At 43.2% G+C, this 20,587-nt stretch overlaps 2 protein-coding genes across 4 annotated transcripts in view; one reads left to right on the top strand and one right to left on the bottom strand.

The window, feature by feature from the left end:
* Window positions 1-10,815, bottom strand: part of RB195_023352 (uncharacterized protein) — a gene marked incomplete at both ends in the record, with an annotated part of 32,611 nt that extends 21,796 nt beyond the window's left edge. Inside the window, 4 exons of one of the 2 annotated variants that reach the window (XM_064210748.1) lie at window positions 9,325-9,398; window positions 9,945-10,015; window positions 10,108-10,216; window positions 10,791-10,815. In XM_064210748.1, coding sequence (XP_064066628.1) covers window positions 9,325-9,398; window positions 9,945-10,015; window positions 10,108-10,216; window positions 10,791-10,815 — 279 coding nt within the window. Of the gene's footprint in view, window positions 1-9,324; window positions 9,399-9,944; window positions 10,016-10,107; window positions 10,217-10,790 lie in introns of those variants that run through there. The other variant, XM_064210747.1, reaches the window with a different exon arrangement.
* A 1,686-nt stretch (window positions 10,816-12,501) lies between these two features.
* RB195_023351 (uncharacterized protein) overlaps window positions 12,502-20,587 on the top strand; it is a gene marked incomplete at both ends in the record, with an annotated part of 42,163 nt that continues 34,077 nt past the window's right edge. For both annotated transcript variants that reach the window (XM_064210745.1, XM_064210746.1), the window contains 7 exons: window positions 12,502-12,588; window positions 12,693-12,779; window positions 14,581-14,684; window positions 19,643-19,745; window positions 19,801-19,890; window positions 19,945-20,070; window positions 20,135-20,218. In XM_064210745.1, coding sequence (XP_064066626.1) covers window positions 12,502-12,588; window positions 12,693-12,779; window positions 14,581-14,684; window positions 19,643-19,745; window positions 19,801-19,890; window positions 19,945-20,070; window positions 20,135-20,218 — 681 coding nt within the window. The remainder of the gene's footprint in view (window positions 12,589-12,692; window positions 12,780-14,580; window positions 14,685-19,642; window positions 19,746-19,800; window positions 19,891-19,944; window positions 20,071-20,134; window positions 20,219-20,587) is intronic.

Genomic DNA, 20,587 nt, shown 5'->3' with positions numbered 1-20,587 from the left:
AAATGGAGGCACGAGTAGTGGAAACAATCAAGAAGTGAAAAGTTGCTAAACTTCTGTCCGCCACTGTATACAGATTATTTTGTTGGATGTGTTGTTGTTGACTGATTGTCTCCGATGGACATTCCAGCGATTGTTTTGTTCTTCTATTCTCTGAATTACTGGGAGAAATTGAGCGCGATCAGCTGTCCACGTTAAGCTCATAATTGGAAGAACTTGTGTGGGCATGCCGGGTGACATATCAAGGTGGTGTTAACATATCCCACAGAATATTTGAACATAGACTATATATGAACATATAATACAAAACAGCGTCAACATGAAGGGCGCTGATGTTGAAGCGGAAAAGCAAAAGTGTTAACTGTTCGAGTTCTGTTGGTGTTGCATCGTTCTCGATAGTCGATCCAATTTTGAATTATCCTCTATTCTCAGTGAAAGAGAAAATAATCACAAGGGAAGGGACGAGGGGCCACTAAAAAGTAAGAGTGAAATTTTGCCAAAAAGCCAGGAAACCAAAAAATGAACAACTGGTTCGCAAACGATAGGTCTGCCAAATACTTGACTTAAAGTAGAGGTTGGAGTAAAATTAGGGGTGGATGCATTAAGGAAGTAGCTTCTCTATGAAAAAGGCGCAAGAGAGAATTGTACAGCGAAATGTGTGGAGTAAGTCAGTACAAACGTATTTAAACGCAAAAAAAAAATGTGCAACTCGTTTCGAAAGGAAAGGAAGAGCCATTAAACAAAGAAAAAATGGAGTCGAGTTTTTTCTTCCTATCATCTATTATTTGTGAAGATACAGGTAAGATAAGGTAGATAAGGCCTTGCTGTAAATAATATATTTCTTATTAGGTGGCAAATGGCATATCAAACACGTTGACCACAATAAAAAAAAGGTTGGGCAGCCGAATCAACAAGTGATGCTGCAGCTCTCTCGGCTACAGATATGATGAGATATTACCTAGGACGCGAACAGCAGAAGGTTACTGACAGTACTTATGTTTCCTTTTTCCAATTGACTGGTCCCAAAAAATGTAGCCACTTTGTTTGAAAAAAGTAGATCAAACTGACACTAGTCCTGCAGACTTCTTAGGTAAATGATTTTTTTGGACCGGCTTTTGCACACGTGCTGTTTCATGCTTATTGATCACACTGTAAAAACACATAATTGTGAAAGATTACAACTCTGGTCAGAGGTGTCTTCAACCGTGGCGTGTAATCGTTCACGATCAACTAGCCTGTTCACTGACGTGATGAAAATGGTCTAAAATGAAACAACTAGCTTAAAAAAGTTGTTCTAAGTCTAGAAATGACAAAACATAACTAACATGTAAATATGCATTAGTGTGAAACTCTCGTAACCGCGGCTATAGTAAGTTTCATCGGTCATCATTGCGCAATGGGAGTAGGCTGGCAATTTCTAAAACGGTATGCAGGAGTGTCTAAGGAAGAGCTTCGCACGCAGTTGGTGATGTGGAGTATCCGTATACGGAGTCATACATTACGGAGACCGGGGTGGTTCCGCTCATCTCTCCCTTAATGCTGTTTTGTACGATGCCTTCTATTGCAGCATGCTGCCACCCTTGCACGCGTAGCGTCCCTTACTCCCTGTCGGGGCAGTCCGAATTGATTTTCGACGAATCGCAGGGCGGATGCGACGTAAGAGGTGGAGCGTTGCAATAGATGGCGTCGTACAAAACAACATTCTGGAGGCGGCCGTTTGCAGTGATGCAGGGAGAGATGAGCGGAACTACCCCCGCCTCCAAAATGTACGATCCCCTATACGGATACTCCACGTGAAATCCGCACCACTTCAGATTCGTGGTATGCTGCCTTAACCAGGATAATGGAATGTGCCGACCTACTCGTAAGGAGATCTTGCTTGTTCCACAACTGCTGAGTTGTAACTCCAGAAACCTCTTGCGGACGATCTTACATTTATCTTCCAGTAACTACTGCCTGAAGAACAGGAATACACCTCCTGGCAACTGCGGGTCATCCCCAAGTCAAAAGTACTGCTTAAAGGCAGCATTCCACGAATCTGAAGTGGTGCGGATTTCAGGTGAACTATGTGTATACTAGGTCGCCGATTATAGAGACAAGGTAGTTCCGCTCATCTCTTTCTGCATCACTGTAAACAGCCGCCTCCAGAATGCTGCTTTGTACGACGCCATCTACTGCAACGCTCCACCCCCTACGCCGCCTCCGCCCTGCGATCCATCGAAAACCAATTCGGACTGCCCCGATAGTCAACAAGAGACGCTACGCGTGTAAGACTGACGCGTCGCAAAAGAAGGCATCGTACAAAGCAGCATTCAGGGGACGGCTGCTTGCAGTGATTCAGGGGGAGGTGAGCGGAACCACCCCGGTCTCCATAACCTACGACCCCGTAGGCAGATACTCCACCTGAAATCCGTACCACCCAAGATTTGTGGTCCGCTGCCCTTAACTGGAAGCTGCAGTTTTGCGCAGCGTTGTGCATACATAACAGGATAAAGTGCACGGCGCTGATCAGTCTATGTGGAGATGTGCCTACGGGTTTGACCTTATTTCAAAATCGTTTGAGGTTTGTGAAAGCGTGTTCAGCCTTGCAACAAGTCTGGAGGATAGAAGCCAACTCATCGATACTAATGGGATAAAAGGCTTCGTTGGCAGTAGAGCAGCTTCGAACCAACAGATCACGCAGTCACACGCAAATCACTTGCACACCCAGCCATAATTCGATAGTTTAGTCCAGTGCTCCGGTCGCCCTCACTTTAGGGTGGTTGCCCCTTTCATCTAAGCTGTCCAGTTACCACGTGGAGGAGCAAAAGATACGACAGTGAGATGTTGGAAGACGTAATGCAGCAATGCAAAATAAGAAAGCAATTTTCGAAGTCATCTACCAATGGAGGAGGATGAGCAGTTAAAGCGTGCCTGCCACTGCTTGCAAAAATTCGGGGAACCAGCTAATATCTCCGTTCAGAGGACAAATCGTGAGGCAGTGAAGGGTGTCTAGAAATTCCACAGAACGTAGCGAATTGAAATGCGCACAACACATCCGATACGGTTTCGTTTCCGCTGAGAAATTTTTGTTCTAAAGTTGGGCATGAGAAATTGGAAGTTTTCAGTTTTCAGCTTATAACTTTGTTTTGAGAAAAGATGACACAAGAGGAGACCACATACGGAGGTAAGGGAGGAAATTTGCTACAAAACCTGTCTTTTCACCCCGTCTTTGAAGGTGAATTAAATAAACCTCAATGTAGACGTACCGAAAACCTCGAGATTTACGAGTTTTTGTTGCATTTCTACCCATTCAAAACGAACAGATAACTGCAGTACAACAAAAAAAAACCCTCAATTCACGCTCTATTGGAAAATATATAACACATTGGAGAAATCTTTTTTCTTAGTGATGATGAAAGGGGTGAAGCACTCTAAGCTGTAGATTCTTCTCCTAGACACTCAGAGACATGATGAGAGTCCCTGGGTGGAGCACGCCAGCGGTAGCGTGCTTCCTCCATCTCCTAGGAAAAGCTACGCATTCTTACAAGCCAAGCGAGTCACCACTAAAAAGAATGAAGAATTCTAGAGTGAATATGTACGTTTCACTGGGGAACCGTAAAGAGGGTCCCGGCAGATTCTCCGCGAATGCCTGCGAGACATAACGTGCCCAGTGGATATGCCGGCGGATACGTGAACATACCTCGACGAGGTCACGCTCCAGTCGTTCATGAAGACGTAGACAACCGCCATAGATGTCCCTCCTAACACAGAGACGCAGAAAACTGCGCAGTTACAAGGAAATATGTAAAGAAGAGTGGTGTGAGCTGTCGAAATGACCGAATAAGTCAAAGAATAATAGTGTTAGACAAGTACATGGGATTTTGTATGGTGTTCTAATAAAGAAAAGGAGTGGATTTGTCTTTATATTACCTTCAGAAAGTCTAGAAATTCTACCAAATTTGAACTCTTTTCCTTCCTGTAAGTTTCAAGAAGTCAGAGATACAGAAGGTTCTTCTGCCCAAAAACAAATTAGGCTACAAAAAAACTTGCGAGTTACAGGATAACGATAGTTTTCATTACCGTTACTTTCGAAAGCTGGAATTTTTCGTTTTAACGAAAATTTTTATGCGCGTAATTTGAAGCTATTAGATACATCCTTATCTCAAAATTCACGTGAGGATTTCTCTTGCTTCTGGTACGATTACTAAATTGAGATCACCTCACGTCACAAAATTGCAGTGAATGTGTCTGATTCTCAAAGACAATTTAGTATATAGTGAATTATATCTTAGCCGTTGATGCAGCGTATGATTAGCGGTAGATGAGCAGAGTCAGTTATTTAGGTGCGAAAGTGAATCTCTTTAGGACACGCACCATCGTTAATTGCTCTGACGAGGTATGATCGAGGCATGCTGGAAATTCCGCCGGAACCCTCTTTACATGCACCCCCTTTCACTCTATTGAGATGCCTTCATTTAAGCAAGTAATTTAGAACAGACGTGTTTTCTGAGGTGCAAAAGAAGAGATTTTAAAAGATGATGACAGTATGATTTTTTTTTCACTTGGGACGCATTTTCACAACCCACTCGAGTATCCTCTGTATAGTGTGAAGAAAGTTACGGCCTGTACCCTTCAGTGTATTGTTAGGTTTTCAGAGACTTATTTAAGACAACCTTGCTCTAGGAGGTGGTGGTAGAAACAGTGAATTTCTGCAACTTAACCCTTTCACGACAGCGCGGCTCAACGGTGAGCCGCACTTTTTTTGGTCGCGTGGAACAATGCGGCTCAACGTTCAGGCGCACGGTTTCAACGGTTTTTTCCCGTGACTTCCTATTTTTTTTTTTGAAAGTTTTTTGTACTTAATTGGTTTATTATCTTCGAATAATTTCACACACAACATGGGCATGGAAAAAGGTTCCTATCATTTAAAAACAAGAGATAAATTCGAACGTTAATTGCAAATCACCTTTTGCGCATCCTTTAGAAACATGCAATGCAAAATTGGCTTTCTCATTCACTACAAATAATTCAATAAAGTTTTTGATCTCAGCGACACATGCGTCATTAAAGTTATCCTTTTGCTCTTCCTTGCTGTGCTTACTCGTTTCTTCAACAATTGCTGACAACATTTCCTTGTCCAAATATAGCTCGTGAAAATCGATTGGTTTGTGACAGGTACGCGACTGATCATGAGAAACAAATTGTTGAGAAAATTTCCAGTCATGAGTTTTTGCGTCGCTTGACCGTTCGTCTGTTCGCTCAATCGACATCCAAATTCTCAATTCGCTCTCACTATCTGACACCGACAATCTCTCATTACTTCTCGAATCAGACTCCTTATCGGCAAGCAGCATTAACGCATTATTGAAGGTAGAACCATTTTATGTAGTTTCTTTATCACATTCATCGAGTAGTCTTTTAGAACTATTCTGTAGGCGATCAAGGCGATTAGCTACAAACACAAGATAAATGACTTAAAACACATTTTAACCTGGCTCTTCGGCTAACACTTGCAGCAAATCCCATCCTCTCTAACACCATGCCGTCAATCCGCGTAATTCGAAGTAGATTTCGTAATATTTGAAATACTAATGAATGCGGGAACGCTCCTCGTGAGACTCATCGCGCGGAATTCCACTAGGAACTTTTATAACATATAATTTCACATTGATTTGCTTGAGCTGTAGTCAAGATGGGTAATGATCTTTATTAACAGCTAATGTTTCGCCGTTGTCGCCTTCGTAAGCATGGAAAAGTCAAAGCCATCAGTAATCTATCTTCTCAAGCACCTCATCACCTACAAAAAGCATTAAAGCGATAATCGTACTCAACAAACAATACATCGACTAGGGCTTACCTCATTTGTGGAACATGGTATCGTAACAGCCCACCAAGTACAATTATGAGTTACAAGAGATTTTATAGGAGTCCTGGCAGCCTGCCCCATAGGTCAAAACCCGCATAGATCTCGATATGGGGCCGGTTCGTTTGTGATAGCAATGCACTCATCTTTTTTGTTCATTTTTGGACTTTTGAGGTTATCCAGAATGCCTCTAGCGTTCTACGCGCTATGATTTCAGACTCGAAAGGTAGTATCGTAACTTCTACTTATTTCAGAGTTTTGATGACATATTCTACGTGCTCCGAGCGGTTAAAGAGTTTAGATTTCGCGAGTTCATCTAGGTGCTCCTTGACCCGAAAACACTGAAGGCGTCCCATTTCCCCACTATAATCGTCAGCACGCGACCTGCACGTGATACAATACACCTGATACCAAGCAATCCCCCTCTCTGCCTTGTCTGCAAACTACACAGCTAGATGTTGTGCAGAATCGTTCATACGCACGATTACGTATCAGCTGACACTTGAGGTTCGCTGGTGATATCTTTATAACTCTTACAACCCCCCCCCGCTTGGCGTAGGCAACTTCGCACCGCTCTGCTCATATAATCAGATGTGTAAGGCAGACAGAGCAGAATATTTCTTGGCCCAGTCTCCAGTCAAGTACCTATTGGATATCGCCACTTTGTGGATCATAAGTGGTATTGAGGGCTCTACGGATAGAATTTCCAGGCTGCTCAGGTTGCTAATAAATCAGCTGCTAAGATACGACCCTGCCCATCTAATTTGTTCCAACAGCTTCGCACTACTACTTTCGAACGCGAATGTGTAATAAGGTCCTTTGATGTTACGTCACTCTATACAAACGTTTTAAACGATGTAGCGATGCAGGCTGTTTACGAATAGGTCACGCATCACCAAGCCTCGTTAAACATGTACGTAATGAGTATTAGACACATCATGATGCTGATAAACAAGTGCCTAATTTCTCCATCTCGCGATGGCCGGGACAGCGTTGCCGGGAGTTAGAGGTCTGGCTATGGAACAAAGGCTGGGACCTATTCTTGCCGCTGTTTTTACGTCCAAAATCGAAAAGCTTATATTAGACCGCAAACCAGTGCTGTATTGTCGTTACATACATGATTGCTGCGTCGTCTGCCCAACGCAAGCAGAATTGGACACGTCTTTCGATCTTCTCAACTAACAGTGTCCGCACATTAACTTCAAGAAGGAGAAAGTGATCAGCTTTCTTGAATGTGCACATCTACTGGCGCGCTCCAATCGAACCCCTTGTACAAAATGGTGCGCTAAAACGAATGAAGCCGTATCTTCCAGGCCGTTTTTTACGGCAATTAGGAAGAAATGGACGGAATCACCCCCCTCTCCGTAGTCTCCCATCCTGTATACGAATACTCCACCTGAAATCTGCACCACCTCTGATTCGTGGGTTGATGCCTTTAATGCACTTTCGTTCGACGCATCTCAGTAAAATTAAAAATCTGTTCCAGGCAACATGCACAGAACGGCGGCAAGAGTGGCACCGAGTAGCCAAGAGAAAACGTGGTCCGTAAATCTGGCTGAAAAAGTGGTAATATCCAATGGGTACCCGGCTAGTGACTATGTTTCTCGACAGGCACGACATCCCTCTCAAAGACCTTAACTAGTGGATGGCCCAGAAAAAATTCCATTCTGTTTCTTTTCATATCTACCGATAAGAGCGGAGCGGCTGGACGTTGTCTGTGCCAGGCGGATCTACAGAACAACATGAGGATTGTGGAAGTACCACTAGCGAACCTCAAGTCGCAGCTGGTACGCAATCGTACATATGACCGACTTTGCGCAACTTCCAGCTGCATGGTTGCCCACGTGCAGAGATAGGGATTCCATGGCATCAGAAGTGGTGTATGTAAGCGTATGACGTGCAAGTCATGTAGTGACGATTATATAGGGGAAACGGGACGCCCTTTGTATATTCGTGTCCGAGAGCACCTAGATGGCTAAACTTTTTATACTTTTATATTACGATACTATCTTTCGAGCACGAGATCATAGCGCGCAGAACACTGGAAGCATTTCGGATAACCGCCAAAAGTCCAAAGTGAACAGAAAGGAAGAGTGCATTGCAATCACAAACGAACTAGCTTTACATCAAGATCTGTGCGGGTTTTGATCTCCGAGGCGAGTTGCCAGGTACCTATAAAAAACCGTTGTGATTTATAATTATGGTAGACGGTGGTATGATACATCACCATATTCAAAATATGAAGTAAGCACTAGCCGATGTATTGTTCATTGAGTACGATTATCGTTTTTGTAGGTGATGAGGTGCTTGCGAGGATAAATTACTGATGGCTTTGAATTTTCCAGGCTCTGATGAAGGCGACAACGGCGAAACGTTAGCTGTTAATAAAGATCATTACCAAACCTGACCACAGCTCAAGGAAATCAATGTAAAAGCTACGAATTCAACATCCCAAGATTCGAATACAGTCGAATGTGGACAACACACATAATTCTAATTATAATTTACATATAACATGTGATGTATGTAAGTGCTCATTTTTTCCTTATAGTCGCTCGTCCTAGCTACTCGTTCATACACTGAGTTGTTCATTCGTCTTGCTCATTCAATACAACTCAGAAGAAAATGCACGTTATGGTGTTGTTCCTTATCGAATAAGTGATGTACCACTGCTGAAATGAATTCGTGAAATGGAATGAACGCTGGACGCAACGGTGGCGCGCTGCAATAGAAGACGTCGTAAGGAACCGCGTTCCGAAGACGTTTGTTGACAGTGATGCAGGGAGAGATGAGCCAGATCCCACCCGTTATTGCAATCTACACCCTCGTATAATCATTGGCTCTCTGAAATCCATACCACGTCAGATTCGTGGGGTGATGCCTTGAAGTGACAAAAGTCTTTCACGTTTGAAAAACATTCGAGAAGATGATGGTTCATCAATCGACAGGTAATTGCCGGAATTGGAGCTGAGTCAGTCGTGGCTCTAAAACCTTACCACTGGTCCTAGAGGATCTGACAAGTACGCTAAAGCTGCCAAGAGAAAAAAGAAGGATATAGCTGGAACAACTAGTGTTTTAACTTTACCAAACTCTTCAAAGAGGATCACTGGAAGTGAATAGTTAAGTCTGTCGGCGTCCTAAAACTTAAGCATTAGTCTCAAAACATTTGTGGCATGTACGCGAAAGCTACTAAGATAAACAAGGAAGAAAGCGCTAGAGCTACTAATGTTTCAACTCTTAGTAGCTTTAGCCTGCATGTTATGGATTCTTGAAGAGTAATGCTTAGGTTTTAAGGCTCCGACTTAAGTTTTTAAATGACAGATAGGGTAGTCATTTGTCAGTTAATGACGGTTTTCGTGCTCCTTGGACGTTTTGCGCCAAAAAGTACGGTTCAATTTGAGCAGTGTTGAGTGTTCCTCTCCCCTACTCAACTACCTTTGCACTTGGAACTGCAGCTAATATGAGGATGATCGTGAACTTACCACATATATTGGAACGACTCGAAGAGGACCAACGTCTTCGACTTCGTCCGCTTCAGCAACAAGTTTTTCGAGAGCTAAAATTCAAACATAAGCTTTAAAAAATACTGCTATCATGTCACAATAGCGGTATTTTTATCACCAAGCATTTGCGTTAGCTCAAGCGAACTCAAACGTCGATGATAGTAGCCCATCAACATAGAGTTCTTGCTGATACTCATGACTCATGATTTTCTGTACCCAGTTCATCACGTCTCTCTGTCAATGAAAACAGACGGAAATGTATATAGCACTTTACTTTTGTGCTCTTAAATCGGTTATATCATGGAGTATGTAGTGTTGTTTGCGTGAAGAGTCTGCTTCGTCTATTTTGTCGTAAGAGAGACAAGATGGAAGGGGGCATAGATGAACGGTGGCTGACTCGCAAAGAAAATCCCCCGGAGAATAATCTCGTAAAAATATGTCAAATTTACAACTTATCGGTATGTACAAAACAAGAGGCACAAAATAGCTCTCTCCAAAACATGAATTCAAACAATCCTGGTCTCTCGTTTCCTAATCGGAACTCGGCTACGCGTAGTTCTACCAGATGCTTCGCATCCTCATAATCAACAAACACCCACCGGCAATATGTCGTTCGTCCAAGTAAGCGGCGCTCATATAGGATTGTGTTGTGTCGACGAAAATGTCGACGCTGAAATAAAAAAAAAACACTGTACGCAACTTCTCAACGAAGGTAATCTCCTGGAATGTGAGTTATGCACAAAATATTAACTACTGACTAACCACGTTAAAACAAAGCAGCAAACTAAGGTTGCACTTTTTCCACAGCAGCTGTATCGCAACGCTCCACAAGCGCATGGGAAATAAATGTCCCGAGATTCGCACACTGTGCCTTGCGAAGATCAAGCGTGAGGTATAATGTTTCATGTGTGCGAAAACGCAAATCACGTAGGTACGATAACAAATATGTTTTCGGTCTCATCTAAATCTACTTAAACGGCTGCGCGGGCGGTCGCGGCGCGCTGGCCCACTGCCACTTCTGCCAAATCGGGGGCCCTTCACAAGCGTGAGGGCCTTTAGTGTTAAGAGGCACTCGTAACTATTCGACCTAATGTAAATAGGTGAAAATTATGACTTCCACCTTCGATGCACCTGTTTCATTGCCTATTCTAGGTTTAAATGTCTGCTAACTAAGGTAAGTTATTTCTACATATATATGTTCTATGTTGTGACTTCTCTCTCATTTAAGTAGTCTTTATTTCTTGACATGTGGTAGCATGGAGTTGTTTTTGGGAGGAACGTTAATGATTCGTGGCTTTTACAACTCACTGCTGGCACAATCCTCTCTGTTAACGCGTTCTTTATGTAGTTGAAAATTGAGTTTCTTTTAGGAATTGTTGCCAGATGATTGCCACACGTTTCCACTGATGATATCTCTCCTCTTTAGAGATTGTATTCCTCCTTACTCTCCTTCTTCGTTGCTGAAATCATTCTATTTCTCCTTTAAACTGCGCTGAACTAATTTTCAAATAATCGCTTTTAATTATTGAATTGCCGAAGATAGGACTTTGAATTGCACGACTCCGAAATAAAGAGACTTTCAGTAGCGATAACCATGCATTTAACAAGTTGACACTCCTATAATACCCAAAATAAAGTATAAGGCAAAGCAGATGGAGTGAAAAGAAATATGGACGTAGATGGAGGTTGACGAAGCGTTGTAATACACAAAAATCACTATGAGTTTCGCGAAATCATTACTTCGAACGGTTCCAAATCACTATCCCAGCAAAGCAGTATTCTCTCCGAAAACCGTACCTTTGACTAGTCAATAATTGAAAGCGACTATCTGAAAAGCAACACTGGGCAATTCAGAGGAGAAATGGAATGATTTCCACAACGAAAAAGGAGAGTAAGGTGGAATGCAGTCCCTAAAGGGGAGAGATAAGCATAATTGGAAATGTGTGGGACATATGGCTACAACTCGTAAAAGAAACCCAATTTTCAACTACATAAAGAATGTGTTAACAGATAGGGTTGTGCAAGCCGTGAGTTGTAGAAGCCATGAATCATTAACGTTCTTGCCAAAAACAACTTCACGCTAGCACATGTCAAGAAATGAAGACTACTTATATGAGAGAGAAGTCACAACATAGAACATATATATCTAAAAATAACTTACCTTAGTTGGCAGACATTTAAACCTAGAATAGGCAATGAAACAGGTGCATCGAAGGTGAAGTTATCACTTTCACCTATTTACCTCAGGTCGAATAGCTACGAGTGCCTTTTAACACTAAAGGCCCTCACGCTTGTGAAGGGCCCCCGATTCGGCAGAAGTGGCAGCGGGCCAGCGCCGCGACGCGACCGCCCGCGCAGCCGTTTAAGTAGATTTAGATGGCACCGAAGAGGTCCTTTTAACACTAAAGGCCCTCACGCTTGTGAAGGGCCCCCGATTCGGCAGAAGTGGCAGCGGGCCAGCGCCGCGACGCGACCGCCCGCGCAGCCGTTTAAGTAGATTTAGATGGCACCAGATATGAAAGAGATAGAAATCAAAATCAGAGAATACTATTTTATCATGTCGTAAGTGCCTGCGCGGTTTGTGTAGTTCCACACATAACATTATATTCCACGCCGTCCACTTCCGCCCAAGTCGCCTTTTATAATCCGTCCTTTCGCGGGGTGTGGATTCTAAACGCTTGTTCTTGCTCTGGGTGTTGTTTTGTGTTTACGAACCTTTTCTGGTGTTAATCTTAATCTTTTTGTATTGTATGCGTCGCGTTTTCACTCACTGTGTATCTCGGACCCATTTTGAGTAGTTGTCCTCGATTATTTTGTTTACTGTTTGCAGTAGTATCCTTTTATGTTAGGGGCGGATGTAGTGCAGCCTGCAAGACGATCGGTTGTGACTGAGTGATCGATCAATGGTTCGAAATTGCCCTAGTCGGGGGCTGATAAAAAATGAAGGGGACAGTGGCGTGATTCATCGGGTCATTGTATAGGCCAATGCGCGTCCATAAAACTTTTTTGATTTGTAGTACAAACGTATCCCAAGCGGATTGATACACCAGAGAGTGTGCCATTGCGTTGGTGCTCTGCAGAATAAGACTTTGTTTGATAATTTTTTATACCAGAATTACGTTTGTGGAAGTGCACTAACAGTACAACTAACTTGTAATGAATGAGGTGGATATTGTACCTTCCGATGACATATGGTCTTTGTGCGAGCGTCTAAGGGTGGAGAAATTACTCATTAGTAGCGAGGTATGGTTTCATTTGTAGTTGATTAATGCCGATATGTTTATGTTTGTCTTACACACAAAAATTCTGTTATACTGAGGTGAAGCTGATTCCGGGATTTATTGCAGGTTAGTTGTTTGCAACAACTTCATGATGAGATCTACAGGAAGTTTTTACAACTGGGTTTGCAGTCCTGGAATAGCAAACAACATCAGGTAGGGTTTCGATTTCGCCGGCATTTACGAAGACATGAGTCGACATCTGTGCACTCATAGATGCGATAGTCGGAGCCCCTTCATTTTTGAACGGTTGAGGAAGGGATCTCCTTCGCTTTTGAACGATTGGCGAAAAGACCCCATTCACTTGAACTGCACCCCATGAGCTAAACCTCCTTCACCTGAGGAGGGTTCGGCACTCCCTATCGCACCTATGCGTGCACTTGTTGCTGATGCAGTGGATCAAATTAAATCAAATTTCGAACCACCATTATGCTGTAAGATCGTTAGTCGTTCCTGAGCCAAACGAATCATTCTTGTTGCGACTTCTTTCGGCAGCTTTTCGGCCTAGCTTAAAGGCATCACCCCACGAATCTGAGGTGGTACGAATTTCAGGTGGAGTATTCTTATACGGGATCGTAGATTATGGAGAGGTGTGTGATCCCGTCCATTTCTTCCTAATTGCCGTAAAAGACGGCCCGGAAGATACGGCTTCGAGCGTTCTGCCGCGCTCCAATCGAACTCCTTGTAGGAGATGGTGCGCCGTAACGCTCGAAGCCGTATCTTCCGGGCCGTTTTCTACCACAATTAGGAAGAAATGAACGGAATCACCTTTCTATCAATAGTCTACGATCCCGTATACGAATACTCCACCGGAAATCCATACCACTCCAGATTCGTGAGGTGATGCCTTTAAGCGCAGTTAAAGGCATCACCGCACGAATCTAGGGCTTTCAGCCGGGTAATGCCTGTACGAGGTCGTAGACTGTTGGGAAGAGGGTGATTCCGTTCATAACTCCCTGTATCAGTATACTCGTGCCGCCCCAGATTCGTTCGATTTCTAACTGCTGATTTCATGCGTAGTAATCTAATTCTTGTAAGATAGTCCTTTACCAATTCTGACAAGCTTGCAGCCCTTTCCTTTGAAATCTGAGAACACTGAAATATCCAGAGGTAACGACTTGTAGCCGGTTTCAAGACAAGCCATTAAAACATAAAGGGTGTACAGATTTTGTTTCGGCGGCCACGTCGCGGCATGCCACATTATAACACAGCAGCCTCGGCGCAAGCTTCTACTGCTTACAGTTCACTATCGTCAAATCATTCTGTTCCTTCTCTTACTTGCTTCCATCCTTCCCTTTCTTCTTTTTGATTTTTGACTTTCAGTCAGTTCATTTTGTGTGCACTTATCGTGCTTTTTCACGTCACCATTTTGCTTCAGATGTGGAATGACCACAGAATGATCAGCGTTAATTATTTGTAAAAGGGTCTGCTTCGATAATGGCTCTCACTTGGTCGTTGTCATTTTTTGGTGACCGTCCACTACGGTCCTCATCTCCAGAACGGACCTTTTTAAACCATCGTTCACCGTACATCGGTTAGATGCTCCAGAGCCAAATGTATTGTTGATGTTGTCTGCTGCCTCCGTTGCACAGCAACTCAATCTGAACACATATGAAAGGAATAAGGCTCGAATTTAGTTTTTTCTTAACATCACTTCCATGGGTTACGGTACATCAGGCGTGAGCACATGCGGAAAGTCACCATAAAGAAGTCATAAAAATAGGTTAGCAATCTCTAATGTAATCACCATCACTGTCGGTGACCGTCTCTAATCTTTTAAACAACAGTTCGATGTTTTTTTTTCATGAAGATTACATGCAATTAGTTGCGTAATATGTTGGTTTATAGCGAATGAACAGCGAATTATGGAACATGTTGTTTTGATACCAACAATAAACTGTGCATAAGACGGAGGAACGTACAAATCAATGTTTTGTATAATAGTATTTTGTTGCAGCTCCTACTTCAACGTCTCGTTAGTTCGCACAATTGTGTATCGCAGGACAACTGTTGTGCACTATCGGCGCAACTTAATTCGGCTGAAGTCGAAGAGGCGTATAGGTATCGTCCTTTTTTGTTCCTAATTATGTTGGAGGAAAGCACCGGAAATAATCGCCTTCAAGAGGATCACAGTAATTGAAAAAAAGGTTTCTACTTGATCCATTGTCTTGTGCATATTATTAGGGTGTTCGGAAAGTATCTGCCGAAATACGGCAAAATTTCAATGCAACACAACTTTTTAACAACATTTTATTATTTGACGAAATAATCTCCATCAACATCGACAACCTTCTGCCAACGTCCCACAAGATCACGGATTCCTTTGGCGTAGAACTCCGGCGACTTGGAGGCGAAGAAAGCCCGAAGGTCATTTTCGAGGTGGTCACGGTCATCGTAGCGCTTCTCTTCCAGGTGATGCTAAAGCGATCGGAAGAGGTGGTAGTCGCTCGGGGCCAGGTCCGGGCTGTACGGTGGGTGCGGTAGGACTTCCCATCCGAGCTCCAGAATTTTTTGGGAAGTCTTCGCGATGTGAGGGCGCGCGTTATCGTGCAGCAGGCGAACGTTGTCGAGCTTCGAGTGCTCCTTGCGGATCTTGTCGGCCAGTCTTTGTAGTTGAGCGCAGTAGACCTCGGCAGTAACTGTCGTGTTGTCCGGCAACAGTTCGAAACGGTAGATTCCATGAACTCCCCACCAGACGCTCAGCATGACCTTCTTCTCATGGATTTCACCCTTCACGAAAGGATCCGGCATTTCATCGCCAGCGTACCACGCACGTTTGTGGGTGTGGTTGACGTAGAGGACCCATTTTTCATCTCCAGTGACAATCAGTGTCCACCCAGTCGAATCTGCGAGTTCTGGAGAACAGCTGAGTGCAGACGTCCAGGCGTCTTTGGCGGTTGCCGTCGCTCAATGCAGGAGCCACTGACCGAGCTTTTTCACCAATCCGAGGGATCGCACATCATTGCTCACGGTGGATAGCGAATAGCCAAGACTGGCAGCAAAATACCGCACACCTTCATATGGATGCTGCTCCGCCAGATTCTTCGGTTCGTCGAACGATATTGCAGTCAGTCGACCAGAGCGAGGCTCATCTTCGAGTTTCTTGTTTCCTGCTTTGAAGCGCTGGAACCAGGCACGCACAGACCGCTCAGAAGGGGCTCCAGTGCCGAATACTTGACTTAAGTTTCGATGGGCTTCAGCAGCGGGGTGGCCAGATTCGAACTCGTAAAGGAGTACGTGTCGAATATGGGTGGAATGTTTGGCCATTATAGGATTAAATAGGCAAGGAAGAGGGAGTCATATGTAATGTATGTATTATATATATATATATATATATATATATATATATATGTATATATATATATATATGTACATATATATACATATATATTATGTATGTATATACATATACAAGTACATATATACACATATCTCAAAATCATCTCAAAAAAACCTGCGCTACTGCGAAATTTTCGGCAGATACTTTCCGAATACCTTAATAGTTGCCTTTTAGTTCATCTATCGTCGATTTATCTCATAATGTGGCCGTCCATCTATGCTTTGCTTTCGATATGTATTCCGCTGGGTCGAAAGACGGGCGTTTCTCTCAAGTTGGTGTTGTGAACACCGGCAAGGTGTTTTGTGCGCCGGTTAAACTCAAGAGAACCCTCAAGGGCTCTCTTAGTGGCAAATAGTTTCTTAGACGTGGCAACGGTGTTTACCCACGTAACAGAGCTCTGCAAATTCTGTCGATCTTGAGCAGGTGGGCACTGAGATCTTGGTCTCTCACTTGGTCCGTGGCTTCCTTGCGAATGCTTGCCTACGCTGCTCTTTTCCTTTTATTCAGCTTCCTTCAAGTCGTTCTCCAAATTCATAGTGACATATGTAAGACGAAGTTTCCACGCTTTGAGAGCTTTCAAGTTGTATTCCTCCGTCCTCGTCGTAAACGTCTACTAACTGTGTCCTATTCCCTTCTCCGTTTTGTTTAATTCTTTGAGCTTATTGCCTCTGCTTCATTGATACATTTCGGAAAGAGAACGATGTCGTTTGTAAAAAGAATGTTCGAGAGGAATATTTCATCAACACGTATAGCCCTTCCTTCCCAAGCAGGTGATTTCATTATCCATTGCAATGCACTCATGAACAGTTCCGGGGACTTACTATCGCCTTGTCATACCCTCTTCTAATGGGTATGGTGAGGGAGTGGTGGAGAGCTGTATCATAGTATCATGAGAGGAGAGCTGTATCATAGTGGTGTATTGGCCGTAATAATTAGCTAATTTTCTCACATTTGGCGCGCTCACACCTTGGTCGGTTCGCGCTGAGAGTACCGGATTCGTTTTTACGCTGTCGAAGGCTTTCTCGTAGTCTATGAAGGTTAGGACAAGGGGAAGGCGGCAAACCTCTGTGAACCTCGACACGTTCTGCACATGGTCCATGCAGCCGAACTTCTGACGGAATCTAAGTTGTTCTTGATGTTAGGCTTCGTCCAGCGTCCTAGATATGCCATGAGCATGATCTTGGTGAACATTTTGTATAACAAGCTCTGCAAGCATATCGGATGGTAGTTCGATAGTTTCGAAGGTCCTCTCAGTCACCTTTCTTATGGATAAAGACGGCTCGCGAAGTCTTCCACCGGTTTGAAGATAGGATGTCATATGTGGGGAGGTGGGGAGGTTTGAAATCCCTTTTTTCGGTTTGAAGATAGGATGTCATATGCGATATGTCATAGTGTCATATGCCATATCTAAAATTACATGAAGTGGGTAGTCTTCAGTTTGAAGAAGATCTGATAATAAAGAATTAAGTTCGGGGGTTATGCCAGGTTTCATGCTCTTCATCACATTTCGCACTTCCGAAGAGAATCCATTGTGGAGCTTCACCGGTGGGGATGCTCGGTTTGCCCCCGGATTTGACGGACGGAAAAGGTTTTTTTTTTAAGAATCTTTTTCTGATGATTTCCGTCTCAGGACGAGAAGAGATGCCTATCCCATCTTCGCTCAACAAGGTTGTTAACGGAGTGTTATATTCGCGTTGGCCTTCTTCATGTTTTCTTCTGCCTTTTTTTCGAAAGAACCTTCTGCAAAGCTTTTCTACAGCTATTTTTTGCGTTTTGTGTTTGCTACTAATCACTCAATGTGCGATGCATTCGGATCAAAGCTTGAAGTCCGCCTTTCCAACAATTCCTAGGTGATTTTCGAAATTCGTTCCAAGTTTGTCGTACACGACTTCGAGACACGTTACGGACAGGCTCGCAGTCGTCTGCGTAGTCCAGGTTTGGGTCATCCTCGATGTGCCAGTCACCTTGGGACAAGGAGTCCTCGAGTACAGTCGTCGTATACCACTTCTTTCCTCCTTCGTTGCCGATTGCTGATGTTCTAGAGATGATCAGAACCACTATAAAATTGTGGTATTGCCGTGACGTCAAGTAGACACCACCTCCGGTTGGTGAGTATGTGTCCATCTTTGCACGATTCGTGCCATTGGGCGATTCTCACGTTCACCGACCATAATTTCTTCATGAAAAGGGAATTATAATGAAAGAAGTGACGAACAACAACCCGACGATCCAGATATTTGGAGCAGGCGAATGAAAACAGCCGTTTTCATTGCTGTCTCCTAGTCGAATTCTTCCCCATTTTATATTCCTCTTCTAACTTTTTTGTTGAAGTCTCCGACAACTAATTTGTAGGATTTTTCGTTGCGGATTGCTTCCTCTATCTCTTCATTGAGCGTGTCCGATTGGAATTCATCAGCTGTTGATGTTGGTGAGCAGCAGTTGATGGTGTATATAGATTTTTGGGGCATAGGGCGAAGAATGGCTAAATGAGGTGGCAAGGTCTTGTGCGAATCGACGAGGTGGACGATAGATGGGTTCACAACAAAGCTAACACTGCTTTCGCTACGGAACGTTTACTCCGCGAATAACGAGTGTACCGTCATTCATCTGTCGTACGTCGCCCCTTCTCCTTTTGGTCTCCAACGCGAGTTGTGCATGTGTCGCTTTGGTGCAGAATCGAAGACGTCCTGAGCAACCTCAGATTTGATTGCCTCGAAGACAGGCGTCTCTTGATGCTATTAAATTTCTCAGCCTTCCACGCACAGTCTAGAGGAGAATGTACAACCCGGTAGTATTCCTCGCCGATGTTGTCGATGCCGAATGACTAATATAGTCAAAGCTGGGGTTGAACTACATCTCATCTGTAAACGTTCGATTCGGGTGGAAAGTTGTTCGAAAGGATGCTAATTCACACCTGTATTCTCAAGTATACCAACTCTTCTACTGTTGTACGTTCCTAAGAACAGTTCTCGTTTCGTGTACGGCGTTTAGTGGGTGGCTTCATCTCATCTTCGTCAGTCCGTTGAAGTCGTACTTAATCTTTGCAGCTCGCATCATTACATCTTCAGTAGCCGCTTCCGATGCAAGCGTATGTGCGTCGTACGTACACGTCGTCATCTTATTCCTTTTCCATTTATTCTACCTCTATTGGTGGCCTTGATGGGTCTTGCAGCCCCAACCTTCCTGGCGCAGCGGTGCCGGGCGCTTCTCAGGAAACTCTTCCATTACTGTATCCTGCATTCAATTCAAAAACCAACAAGCAAGTTGCTAGTGCTCCGAACTTTCTAGTCAGCTGATTGGAGACTTTTGGCCGAGCGACGCGTAGGTTACAGGAATACCTGTGAATACCTGTGGGCCAGTCTTGGGACGGGAGTAAAGGGAATTCTATCTTTTGAATCCATCTACGTCTCAGGGCAGCCACAGGGTCGTTCTTGGTTGGTGGTTAGTCCCTTATCTGCAAGCTGGCGACGCGCAATGTAGCTGGCTTACATGAAACATTGAATCTAAAATGAATGGTCTGTAAGTGTTGCACAATGGAAATGAATATGCGTAAGACGGAGAATTTTCTACACTCCATATGATGATTTTATTGTAAAATGTTGAAATAACGATTTATTCAAACACCATTGTCACGAGAACGAAAGTGCTTGCTTGTGCTTCCATTCAAGAGTTTTCTTAGGAGGTTGGGTCACCATCACTCTCTATTCGCAAAGTGTTTATCGCTTCTGTTTTCTTCACCTCTATGCACAGCTGAACTCCTACACGCAGTTGGGCCCAATCAGGTGACGGTATAAGGTAATACTATTTTTGCTCAGAAATTTCATATTTTTGTGTTAGGAAATTTCATCCGATGAAAGCATTCATGCAGTCTTCGGACTTCTCTATGGCAATTGCGTTTTCCCTACCGATGAAAAAGCAGTTCTAGAGGTTGTTTGCAGTCGTAGGTTTTAGACGGGTCTTTTATACCGTAATTTCTTTAAGACACTATCATGTCTGATACGAGTACAACTTCTATCGCATTCTAATCCACGCCTCATCATTCGCAAGGGAACTGCAGCCTTTCCTCGTTTGTATAAGCTGTACAGCGAATCTCTCTATGCAGTGAAGGTAATTGAAGCTGAAATGATTTTGTGTGCTGTTAGCTTTTCTGGGGATATCTTTTCTTTTTGAGATTTTTCTAACGGCCGCACTCCACGATTCGGTAATGCTAGTTCTGTGTCAGGACGAAGTTTTCCTTGATATTGATCCCAATAAGGTCTGTGATATGTAGTTAACCGTTATTAAATTTTACTACTATGAACTTGAATTTATTGCTATATATATATATATATATATATGTATATATATATATATATACATACATATACATATATATATATGTATATACATATATACACACATACATATATATATGTATATATATATGTATATATATATACGTATGTATATATACGTATATATATATACGTATATATATATACGTACATATATATGTATATACGAGCTTATGTACATATCTATGTATGTGTATGCTTGTGTGTATGTGCACATATGTACGTATGTCTGTACATATATACACATATACATACATAGTACATAATACATGTATATAAATATAAATATA

Source organism: Necator americanus, chromosome X (assembly GCF_031761385.1).
Source record: "Necator americanus strain Aroian chromosome X, whole genome shotgun sequence".
In the NCBI taxonomy this organism is placed as follows: Eukaryota; Metazoa; Nematoda; class Chromadorea; order Rhabditida; family Ancylostomatidae; genus Necator; species Necator americanus.
The sequence above is the reverse complement of the archived record's forward strand: the minus strand, read 5'-3'. Positions and strand labels throughout refer to the sequence as shown.